General features: G+C 48.4%; 2 protein-coding genes across 3 annotated transcripts; one reads left to right on the forward strand and one right to left on the reverse strand.

Annotated features, from left to right (window-relative positions):
- The first annotated feature begins 3,525 nt into the window (after positions 1-3,525).
- On the forward strand, positions 3,526-5,073 carry LOC125535753 (extensin-like). The gene has a single exon (XM_048698828.1). It carries the CDS (start codon positions 3,541-3,543, stop codon positions 4,816-4,818), a length of 1,278 nt encoding a protein of 425 aa, XP_048554785.1. The 5' UTR covers positions 3,526-3,540; the 3' UTR covers positions 4,819-5,073.
- A 571-nt stretch (positions 5,074-5,644) lies between these two features.
- On the reverse strand, positions 5,645-11,499 carry LOC125535752 (serine/threonine-protein phosphatase 6 regulatory ankyrin repeat subunit B-like). 2 transcript variants are annotated; one of them, XM_048698825.1, is made up of 11 exons: positions 11,316-11,498; positions 11,074-11,211; positions 10,803-10,931; positions 10,168-10,310; positions 9,633-9,719; positions 9,398-9,526; positions 8,293-8,445; positions 7,881-7,982; positions 7,048-7,227; positions 6,890-6,969; positions 5,645-5,985 (listed from the first exon to the last, which is right to left on the reverse strand). In XM_048698825.1, exons 1-11 carry the CDS (start codon positions 11,389-11,391, stop codon positions 5,895-5,897), a joined length of 1,308 nt encoding a protein of 435 aa, XP_048554782.1. In that variant the 5' UTR covers positions 11,392-11,498; the 3' UTR covers positions 5,645-5,894. The 2 variants fall into 2 exon arrangements, with proteins under 2 accessions (XP_048554782.1, XP_048554783.1); XM_048698826.1 differs by lacking the exon at positions 7,881-7,982 and having other exon boundaries at positions 11,316-11,499.
- Between the last annotated feature and the right edge of the window lie 948 nt (positions 11,500-12,447).

The raw sequence follows: 12,447 nt of genomic DNA on the forward strand, positions 1-12,447 counted from the left end.
GACCGGCGGGATCGGGACCCGATCGGCGGAGAGATGCCAGTTATTGGGGAGATGGACGTCACTCCAGGGGAGCGGCGTCCTCGTCTCCCAATAACGGCGACACACCGACGTGCGGATGTAATGCCGGTTGCGCTCGCCGGCGGACGTGGGCGCGATGGAGAAGGCGGGCGGCGCGGGGGGCCCGGCGTGGTGGCGATGGCGAGGCGGGCTCCTCTTTCTTCACCGAGCCGCGGCGGCGTCCCGACAAGGAACCAGCCTCGCGGTCGTGCTTGCCTTTGCGGCCGTAGTTCCAGAGGCCCATGGCTGCGGGCGGCCGGCTAGCGAGGTCTTGGCTAGGGTTTGGGAGCAGCCGCTGTCGGGTTTCGAGGAGGCCACGGGGTGGCGTGGGGCAGTGTGGACGACGACCCGTCCACGCTTCCCACTTAAAGAAGGACGGCGATCGTTCGACGTGCGGATAACAGGTGGGGCCGCCCGCTCGTGCGCATTGATGTGGGCGGGTGGGAGGTAGGTGGCCGCTTGCCACACGGCCCCGACGCGGACGGGCGCGCGTCCGTTTGTTGTCCGTCGCGACCCAAACCCGGCGCAAGTTTGTGCTTGAAATGGGTCGGCCCGGACACAAAACAGACAAGATGGGTCCGGGCCATCGCACGCTGGGCCGCCTCCTTTGTTCGTTTTGCCCCAAACGGACGGGGCCAGACAGGATAGAGTCGCGCGGTGGAGTTGGCCTTAGAAACTTAAACCAGTCGTTGCCATCCAATATCTGTCTTCGTGAACTAAGCGAACATGCGATGTTGTCTCTGGTGAATTTAAATTTGGAGACAACCAAACTGGTAAATATATTATGTTAAAAGATAAATATTGTCTACTTGACATATGCAAGTTTGTTTTTCGAGAAATTTTCAACTATTCATTTTTAATCATGTCAGTACAAAGAATAACAGAGGTAATAAAAATAACAATCATATCCATGGACCACCTAGCACGACTGCAAGCACCGGAGCGATCGAAGGCACGTCGCCGTCATCGCCCCTCTCTCGCCGAAGCCAGGCAAATCTTGTTGTAAGAGACAGTCAGGTAATCGTCGTGCTAAAGTCCCATAGGGCCAACACACCAAAGTAGTAACCATCGCTGATGTCGAAAGTTGTAGAACAGAAGGATCAAACCTGTAAACACCCGAACGGAGAAGAACAAAACCGGATCCACCCAATACCAGCACCGACCGAACCCCGCGAGATCCTATGAAGACACACCTCCACACACACTCTCCGACGATGCTAGACGCACCATCGGGACGGGATAGAATGCGAGACACATTATTCCTACTACTAAAGGACATAGCCGTGGTCACACATATGCAATATGCAAGTTGAACACTACTACTACGCAATGACAACGAGCTTGCATTTTCACACTTTTCGTCCATTTTTCAACAAATATGAGTGGATGGTAACTTCTGGTAGTACAGATCACACTCACACAGATCTTTTTAGAGATCTTTGGGGTCAGTTCCTTTCTGGAGGGAGACCTATCGTTTCCGCCGTGAATTGAAGTGAAGCGATTGGTGTGGAGCCCGGGGCATCGATGCCCTTAATTATCTAGGTACGTGGTACGCGCTACAGTCAAAAGCTAGGCAGCGATTCGATTCCGGCGATCCGGCGCGTACCTTCCCGATCGAAAATGTTGAATCGGGTGATGGCAACCGCGACGCGTGGGTCGCTTTCTACCGGCCGCCCATGCTTTTTCACTACTTTGTAGATTGCACTAACGTGTACACGGCCGGTCGATCTTCTGATGATTTCTACCAAAGGTTGGCCGACCACATGGAGCTAAAATACGGTTGCTCCTCCTACTGTCATCGCATGGACACACGCGCAAGATCTCTTTGCATGTTAGCAACACGATCTAGGTAAGGTAGGTTGTTGCTTCGTTTATTCAATTTTTGGTGTGGAAGGTTGCTTCATTTTGTTATTGTTATAATCAGTAAAACTCCATTGCAATGTTACGCAACTTGAGCCGCAATGTTGTCAATCAATGCGGCAGCCCCACAAGGGAAACGCGGCAAGAAGAACACGTAGGTGTGGCTGTGCTTGACTTGATCGGTACTCGCACAAACGCTCGTGAGAAATGTGCTTCGAATATCAACGCAAAGATTTTGGTGCCTCCGCGTGACCAATGAGGTTAGCCAGTCAAGCAATTAATACCGTGAGCAAGAGCAAGCAAAGGTCGGTCGGTCGGCCGATCCATCTCGATGAACATTTTCAACGTTGCAGATGGTCTCGATAGCTACGGTAGGACGACTGCCTCCGATGGCACACCCTGGCCGGGCTGCCGTGCCCCCCAGATAGATGGACCGGGCCATGCACGGACGGTCAAACAACATGATTACATGAACCACGCACGCAACGGGCTGCGTTACGGCGTCCGTCTAACCACCGCAGCTTGAGTTTCACTTTTGCGCGTTGATAATTTTGTGTGAGCTCCACGCGAATAGTTGTAGGGCGCAAAACGATCTTATACCATAACAATCTAGCTAGCTATAGCTAGGTGGGCAGGTTGCCTCGCTTATTTATTTTGGCATACGTCGGAAGGTTGCTTCATTTGTTAAATCAATGAATCTTGATTAGTAGTACCATGTTCACGCAACACATGTTACATTATCACAGCTGCAGCGTTAATCAACGCCGCAAGCCCCACACGAAGGAGAAAAATGCAGCAACAAAGACGCTTGTTCAAGCAAAAAGCGCTTGGAGGAATATCAACAAAAGCAATTCTGCCTACCTGGCCGCGTGCGTACGTGACTTTTAAGTTTTAACAGGTCAATCAATCAACCGATCGATCAATACCGCGAACCGGACCAAGCAAGCGTCGGTCGGTCCGCGGCCCCATCCACCCATGAACAATTTCAAAGCTGCCGATCCATGGCTCGACAGGCGCCGTGCGATTGTCGCCGGTGGCAGCGGCTCGCCGTACGCAACGGGTTCAGGGCGGTACGGGTTGAGCTCGTGCCTGCCTGACGACCACAACTTTAGCTTACCTCTGTCCGAAAAATCTGTACAGGCTGCAGTAAAAGCTCCACGTGAAATCGTACTACGGCGCAGTCGAGTTGATGATGCCGTCAAGCTGAGGCTCAACTCTCAGTGCCCCGTCGCCGTCAGCCCCTGCTAGCAGCTGCCTAGAACAGTCGCCGGACTTGACCCGCACCCATCAGGCGTCGTCGGATGCTACGCGCAACGGAGAAATCCCCGACATGGATTTCAAGGCGCGACGGCGACGCGCCACCGGCCACCAGCCATCCGCCGTCCGGCGTCCGGCGGCGTCCACAGCACGAATTTACTGTCCGCGGTCTCTTCTCATTACTGGTACCGCTGCTGCTGCCTTGCAGTCCAGGCGGGCGGGAGGAAGGTGCAGACGGCAGATGAAAAGTTGAGAGAGGTAACCTGATCCACCCGGAGACCCACCGGCACTGGTCGATCGGGATTCGGGAGTGTGGCACACGCGTCCTGGCCTGCTTGGTTGCTCAGCCCTATAAAACCACCCCATATGCCATCTCCGGTTCTCCACACCACCATTCAGAGGAACCACACCGACACCCCATCCACTTTATCTCAGTTGAGAGGTTTAGAAGCGGTGAAGCACAGGTGCAGCAAGAGCTGCGAGAGGAAGGAGCGAGCAGCAATGGCGAGGCACAGCCTCCTTGCCGTGCTCCTCGTCGGGCTGGTCGCGGCCTCTGGTTTCAGCCAGGCCGCCGCCGCTGGTCGGGGCCTCGCCGAGAAGCTCCCCGAGCCGGAGCCCAAGCCGATGCCGTACCCGGAGCCCAAGCCGGAACCCAAGCCAGAGCCAATGCCTAAGCCTGAACCCATGCCAAAGCCAGAGCCTAAGCCTCTGCCTAAACCTGAACCCATGCCAAAGCCAGAGCCTAAGCCTCTGCCCAAACCTGAACCCATGCCAAAGCCAGAGCCCAAACCGGAGCCGAAGCCGGAGCCGATGCCAAAGCCTGAGCCCAAGCCTGACCCGATGCCCAAACCTGAGCCTAAGCCTGAGCCCAAGCCAGAGCCGATGCCCAAACCAGAACCAAAGCCAGAGCCCAAGCCCGAGCCTATGCCAAAACCTGAACCAAAGCCCGAGCCCAAACCCGAGCCGATGAAGCCTGAGCCTAAGCCGATGCCAAAACCCGAACCGAAGCCAGAGCCCAAGCCCGAGCCGATGCCTAGACCAGAACCAAAGCCAGAGCCCAAACCCGAGCCGATAAAGCCTGAGCCTAAGCCGATGCCGAAACCCGAACCTAAGCCAGAGCCCAAGCCTGAGCCGATGCCAAAGCCGGAACCCAAGCCTGAGCCCAAGCCTGAGCCGATGCCAAAACCGGAACCCAAGCCCGAGCCCAAGCCCGAGCCGATGCCAAAACCGGAACCAAAGCCTGAGCCCAAGCCTTACCCAATGCCCAAACCTGAGCCTAAGCCTGAGCCCAAACCCGAGCCGATGCCCAAACCAGAACCAAAGCCAGAGCCCAAACCCGAGCCGATGCCAAAGCCGGAACCAAAGCCAGAGCCCAAACCCGAGCCGATGCCAAAGCCGGAACCGAAGCCAGAGCCCAAGCCAGAGCCGATGCCAAAGCCAGAACCAAAGCCCGAGCCAATGCCGAAGCCAGAACCGAAGCCAGAGCCCAAGCCTGAGCCGATGCCAAAGCCAGAGCCTAAGCCCAAACCATTGCCTAAACCAGAGCCTAAGCCTGAACCTATGCCTAAGCCAGAGCCCAAGCCTGAGCCCGAACCGAAGCCGGAGCCGCCTCCGAAGGGCAAGCCACCGATGATTGACAATTGATGTGATACTCACATATGACAGCTGAAGGAGGAGATCAACCCCGTCCGGAGCCACGATGTGCTATTTCTAGAATAAGTGGCATAGTATCCGGTTAGCGAGATAGTGATGATGCATCTTTTTGTATTCCTTGTATTCCACCATTCCTTTTAGTTTCTGTTGTTCCATGCACCCATGATGAGTACTACTATCTGTAATTATCATTTGTGTGTTGGTATATGTTCATCTGTGCACATGACTCAGTTGTTCTTTCGTGTAGATACACATGCTTTTATTCGTTTGCATGAAAGACACATTTTGTCCAGCAGACTGCAGTCTATGTTGTTTTCCTTTTGATTTATTTCGCCTCGTGGGTGCACCCTGGACATGCCCCTATTCCTCCACTGGACCGTCTCGAGCGTGTGTTTTTCAAACACGAGCCCGTAAATGCTTGTGTGGTTTCTAGTTAAATTCACCACCCAGCAACAGGTGATGGCAAAAAATGTGCAAAATTTACCTAAAAAAATAGAGATGTGCAGAATTCCCCTAGAATCCTCTCTTTGTCCTCAGTAAGCACTGTATTTTCAGGATTCTAATGTGCGTACCCACCAGCAAACCTCCCACTCCCAGCTAACATCTACAGCATGCCCAACGCCATACTAAATCCCGCTTTACACACAAATTATCTTCTTTTTTCTCAAATACTAAAATATATCTGCAGTTCCACACGATCCCCTACCTAGATGACACTTCTTTTTTGCCTTTTATCCTTTTTTTCTAGCCAGTATAGTACTGCTTAGATTTCACCATGACAAGCGCATTTTTCAGAGTGATTCACGCACACGATATATAACCACAATGGTTCACGGAGACGACATATAACCACAATGTACAGATAGCCATGTTTACACGGTCTACAATATAGCACATGAGATCAGTACTCTTGGACGGTTCAACACAAAACAGAGTCTTAAGCAACGAAACAGAGTCTCAGTCTCTCCAGAGAATAACAGGCACGCATACCTTGGACTGGACATAGGAAAAGAGAATAACAGGCAGGCATGCATACCCTGGACTGGACATAGCAACGAAACAGCGCCTCAATCACTCCAGGAACGTCTCATTCCAAATGGGTGAAGGCACTCCAGCCCCCTGGTGCGAGGAGGATTCCTCGCCGTCTCTTGGGCTTCCCTGCGACGAAAAATATTTTTGGGGTAAGCAATGGGCGGGCGAGACTTCTATATGGCTCTTTTTTTCCGGCCTTTTTCACTGTTCTGATCTTATGAGGAAACTTTAGCACAAAATGAACTTCACACAAAACAATTTCACGATCTGACCCTTTTCAGAAACGCTAAAGACCGTGACGTTGCTGCACTATATGAAAACGCCGAACTAGCTAGCGTTATTGGCCTGATCGAGACGCTACGTAGCAGGGCTGAAACGCCAAAGTTTGTAACGTTGCTGGAAACGCCAATGGGGTGGGCGTTGCTGCCCAAGCATGCAACGCCAAGGGTTGTTGGCGTTTCAACTAGTTTTTCACATTTTTCATTTATTTATGAAGTGAAGCAACGCTAGCTAGTTCGGCGTTTTCAAATAGAGAAGAAACACCACGGCTTGTGGCGTTACCAAAAGGGTCAGATTGTGAAATAGTTTTGTGTGGAGTTCATTTTGTGCTAAAGTTTTCTGAAAGGGTCAAAATAGTGAAAAGAGCCTTTTTTTTCCAGAGATTGAACAGAACAAAGGCATGCACAGGGCACCAGGACAAGGTGCTCTCTTTCTTTCCATGGATTTGAGAACCAGAGCTGTAGCTCCAAACTCACTCTTAATAGATCTTAAATCATTAAATCCGCATGATGCCCGAGTTTAGACCATCAAGACACAGAAAACACTTGCACTCCAGAAGGACTTCGATCTACGTACCACCTCTGTTTCTAAATATAAGACGTTTTGGCAGTTTAAATTGAACTGCGAAAACGTCTTATATTCAGGAACAGAGGGAGCATATAAGAAATAGTTCGTCCTTTTAGGGGACCAATCAAGCAGGTGGGACTGCACAAGATTCCTCGCAACATGGAGACATGGAACACACAATTACCTTAAAGCGTTAGCCATATCCGCATTTGTAGGGTCCAGTTTCAAGCCAGCTTCGAACGTCTGAGCTGCTTTTCCATAGTCCTGTGAGTAGACACCGGAAGATGATCAATTTCATCATGGTCACGAAAGAATAGCCGTAACAAATTTATTCTGGTTTACCTGTAGCAACATAAAGGCTGCTCCTAGTCGATAGTAACCTTTGGGCCAAAGAGGTCGTAGCACTGTGCACCTAGCAGCGTCGGAGAGAGCCTCTTTTCCTATTCCCGCGTGCAACATACAGAAACTCCTATGTGCTAGCAGGTTTGCAAGACCTTTTGGACTAGGCTGAAAACTCATTGCCTACAGTAGACCAATCACATGCAGATTTTGTTACAAGGTAGTAGTTTGCATAACACAGTAACAACATTTTCACTGACCCCACCAACATTTCCGATAATCCAGATCGAGACAGAGAGAAACCATTCACTTTTATGAAATCAGTATAACATTTCTGACAGAATTTTCACGAAAGATACATGGAAAATGATGCTGATTTTTTATGAATTAATATAGATAACTCCGGAATTTTAAATACCTTTGAATGTTCACACGGTTCCTCTAACTAAAACATAAGCAGTTCAACTCCAAAGCAGGGTTTTTTTTTGTGTGTGTGTGTGTGGCAATAGCAACTGCGAGCATAATCCAGACTGAATTTTGAGGACAAACAGTGCAAAACAACTGTTATAATAGCATGCAGCTGTAGTTCTAGATACTGTGGTTCTAGATACCCTTTGTTTTAGATACAGTGCAAAACACAGACTGCCCTTTGTTTTAGATACTGTGGTTCTAGTCTAGCTGCAGCTTAAACAGTTAGATTAGGACACTGAACAGTTTGACAGGGATTGAACCTTTTGGGCGTGTTCAAAATGTGAAGTGTCTTGCTAGATAACAATGACAAGCACATGTTTAATTGACACCGTAACTATCATAATCATCTAGGCTCAGTGACTCACACAAGTATATAGGTCTCCTGCTATGATATATTCCTTTCTCTTAAAAGCCTCTGTAGCTTGCAACTTTAGTTCAGCTCTTTTCGCTTCACATAGATGTATATCCTGATCAAAAAATATTTTTGGTCAAGACATATATACAGCACAAACACAGAAAAGAAGCTTCACTTAGAATCTTAGTTGACCCTAACAATGACATTAAAACTTTCTCAAATGTGGGGCGCTTATAAAAAAGGCAGCCCGGTGCATGCAGCTCCCGCTTGCGCAGGGTCTGGGTATGCATAACATTTTTCTGTTATTATAAATATCAATAAAAATCATGACTGCAGGAGCAGAGCAACAGAAGAATGGAAGACGACTAGCCATTGTACATAATATTATGGAACTGTAAGTGAGCGGAAAAGGAACTACATACCCTCGGCTTCAAACCGAAAGATTGCACATGAGAAATAATTCCATCAACACTCCAATCCGGCAATCTTGAAATGGGAGAAGTTAAAGGAAATAACATCGCAACCATATCCCATCTGGCTTGGAGGGCGGCAATTTCGATTGGAGTTGTACCAAACTGCAGGAGTAAATGAGATGGCTGATTTCATGTTCGATCATCATTAATACAAGATGGACTATACTAGCAGAGCATTTCAACATTGATAGTTACAATTCCAAGTCTACAATTTCAACCAAATGGCTAGATGGGCTTTGAGCAAATCAAAACACGGGAACAAACAATGGAATAGTCTTGTCCATACCTCTCCACTAAATTCGGGAAATAAAGCTAAGATTAAATCCTATAAAAATATTAATTCTAATCCCAGACTAATATGTTTCTTATACTGCATTAGTTTGTCAAAGCAGAATAGAGAGAGAATGTGCCATCGACACAATAGAAGAATAAGTCTTTGAAAGCATCCTGTGTCTATTTGACCAGGCAATGAAGAAAACTGGAGAATTTCTCCATTGACAATAAATAAATTCATGAAAGTCCTGCAAGGTACTCCGCTGCCTCCGCAAAGAGATAATTGCACAGGATGGTGATTTACAAAGAATTCCTCCTAAAAACAAGGGGAAAAAAGAGCAGAAAAGCCTATGCCCGTCTTCCTTGGGCAGCAATTGGTAAGTTCAACACCTGGGAAGAACTGCAGCCGATATGTGCTGACCAAGGCGGTGCAAAATGTTACGATATGGTGATCTGCTCCATTGATATTACACAGTAAACATGTTGGTAGGAATACTTTTCCCATGTTCTCTGTAGACCATGCATCACGTAGTAACAGATATGATTTACCAAAACAATGTGTTTCCTCAATCCTCATGCATGAATAAAATATTCCCAGCAGCATGGGTACAGTTGATGTAAAAGAAGCGGCTGAGCACATTTATCCTAATCTCTCAACAGCCTAGAACCTAACATGTCCCACCGAGGCACAACCATTCAGCCAACTACGAACAGATAATACGCATGAAAGTAGACCATGAAGGCAGAGGGGGAGAAAACAATACAAGACTCAGTGACTCACCCCATCATCAATATCTGGGTTAGCGCCAGCATCTAGTAAGCATTTCAGGGTATCAGATAAGCCATTGCCCGCTGCTATCATCAAGTAAGTAACACCAGTATAGTCAATTTTATTCACATCAGCGCCAGCCTGTGTAAATAAATTTTAGTTTCATCTGAGTAAGTGCTTGAGATGTCAACTGCAGAAAATGTAGACTACACTAAAGGAAGCTCCATAAACGAGAAAGATTACTGACCTTAATGAGTAGCTTCACACATTCCAGTGATTCAGAAATCATGGCCAGCCTTAACGGGGTACTATCAAGGCGGAAAACCTTATTGGGCTGTGGAAAGTAGAAAAACCAATTTATTCACTTGCAAAAAAAGGAGTAATGGGGAAATAAAATAAGCACATTGTGTGTGTGTGTGTGTGTGTGTTACACATATTGGCATTTCTCAACGCACAGAAGCATACATTTTTTTGATTTAATTATAAAAATTAGACAAACATTTAGAGCACCTGTGAGAAAATAAGCATGTTTCATTTCAGGAGAATTATTTATGGTCAAACGACAAACATTGTATATATGTTTTGCTTTGTGCCAACATAAACAAACTCTTTCGGTTCAGATGATTGAGCCCAAGTACTAACAGACAACAGTATTTCCACTTCTCATTACATTGCATGCATGATAGTTATGAACTGGAGATAAAGCCGCTTAGGGCCTTAAGAAACCAACCAGGATTTACTTTTGCACAGCCCAGAAGAGAAGGAAGAAAGTGGTGACTTACATCTGCATGATGCTGCAACAAAATATTCATCGAGCCATCTTGACCATTAGTAGCGGCAACATGCAATGCGGTCCCATACACAGAATCGAAATGATCCACATCAATTCCAGTTGAAAGCAGCAATTCCACTATCTCACATTGTCCTAGAATACAAGTTTGTAGAAAAAATCAGCAAGATAAGCTTATTTTTGCAAAAAGAAAAAAATGTAGACACTTGCAAATGTTTTTTTGAATTGTACACTTGCAAATGTGATAACCGCCAGTTACCAATGATCATGTCCAGGACCAAGTTTAGAATATTTGACTTCTAGCTAGTTGTTTTTGTATCTAAACATAGGCAGTAGCTAGCAAAAATCATCGATTTGTGAGCAAACAAGAATAGAATTAACACTTGAGAGTGACACGGTGTTTTCTCTCCCGAAAATCGATCTGTGAGCAAACAAGACTAGAATTAATTAACACCAATTTACTTTACATTCCAATCCTCAAAGTTGCCGTACAGAAACTCATTGTTTCTGCTTGTTCCACCGTCCAAATCACATATGTCTGAACTTGGTGAATACTAGATGTCAATAAAAACATATGGCAGGATGGAAGTTGAACAGGCTGCGCGTGTGGGAGAGGCGAGGGGATACCAAAACTTGCAGCAGCATGAAGAGGTGGCCACAGGGCACCAGCTAAAGTTGGATCAGCACCACGATCCAGAAGATATCTGGTGGTAGCAGGCGTCCCATAAGTCGCAGAAATGGCCAGAGGAGTGTCACCTGCAACAAAACAAAAGAACCAAACTAACCTGGGATTACTTACTGGGCCGGGATGTGATGTGCACTTGTGCATCTAGCCGTGGTCCTGGGAGGTGCAGCAGAATTGACGCCAATAGATCCAAAGGGAACCGGACTAATTAACCTGTGAAGGTGCGCTGGTTGACATCGACGCCGTGGTCCTCGACGAGGCACCTACACATGTCCAGCCGCCCTTCCATGACCGCCACAGTCAGCGCGCGCGCCCTGATGCCGACGTCCGCCGCCACGACGCCCGCCATCTCTGCGCACATCACGTGATCGGCCCAAATTAATTACCATCACCAAGGAAGGAACCCTAAGGGTAGGGGCAGGAGCTAAAGGATGCGGTGGGCTGGTTGTTATTACCTTTGAGGAGGAGGAGGTCGCCATCGAGAACGGCCTGCAGGAGCGGGTGGCGAGGCTCCGTCGGAACCCCATCCATGGCGGCACGGGCAAGCGGAGAAGACGGCGGCTCAGCAGCACAAGACTCTGACTCCAGTCAAGAGAGAGAGAGAGCGGTCGCAGTCGCAGTCGCGGTGGGGAAATGCCGCAGATGGAGAGTGGCTTTTAATTTGTACACCCCTCTGCCCATTTGATTTCTTTTGCTGTTCCTTTTCCCTGTAAAGTTAAAAAAATTAAGGTCAAAAGAAACGCTCCTCCACTGTTTAATGCACCCGCAATGAGTAGCGTTGTCGGAACGTGCTTTTTCAGGGGGCGCTTGTCATGGTGGGGACCAGCACGCGGAAGGCGCGGGGAGGCGTCGTCATACACGCGGAAGGCGCGGGGAGGCGTCGTCATACGTGGGAGAGGTGGGGTGCCCATGCAAGCACGAATGGCAATGACTACACACATGGTACATGATGAAGAGGCAGGGTCCATCGGCGTGACATGCTTTTAACTTTTCCTTTTCCCGTGTAATGTTTTAAAAAATAAAAGTTAAAAGAAAACGCTCCTTCACTGTTTAATGCACCCGCACTGGGTAGGGTTGTTGTGACGCGCTTTTTTCGGAAACGCTCCTCATGGTGGGGTCCAGGCATGCGGGGGGCGCGGGGAGGCATCGTCGTACGCGGTAGTGGTGGGGTGCCCACGCAAGCATGAGTGACAACAGTTGGCTACACACGTGGTACGAGATGAAGAGCTAAAGCCCACCCGCGCAACATTTTTTTAGCTTTTCACTTTTCTCGTGTAAAGTTAAAAAAATGAAAGTCAAAAGAAAGCACTCCTCCACTGTTTAATGCACCCCCTTGGATAGGATTGTTGGGACGCGTTTTTTCCGGGAACGCTCGTCATGGTGGGGCCAGGCACGCGGGAGGCGCGGGGAGGCGTCGTCGTACGTGGGGGTGATGGGGTGCCCACGCAAACACGGGTGACGACAGTTGGCTACACACGTGGTACGGGATGAAGAGGCAGGGCCCACCGGCACGACATCTTTTTAACTTCCCCCTTTCCCGTGTAAAGTTTTAAAAAATGAAGGTCAAACGAAAATGCTACTCTACTG

This window comes from Triticum urartu, chromosome 2 (genome assembly GCF_003073215.2).
Source record: "Triticum urartu cultivar G1812 chromosome 2, Tu2.1, whole genome shotgun sequence".
In the NCBI taxonomy this organism is placed as follows: Eukaryota; Viridiplantae; Streptophyta; class Magnoliopsida; order Poales; family Poaceae; genus Triticum; species Triticum urartu.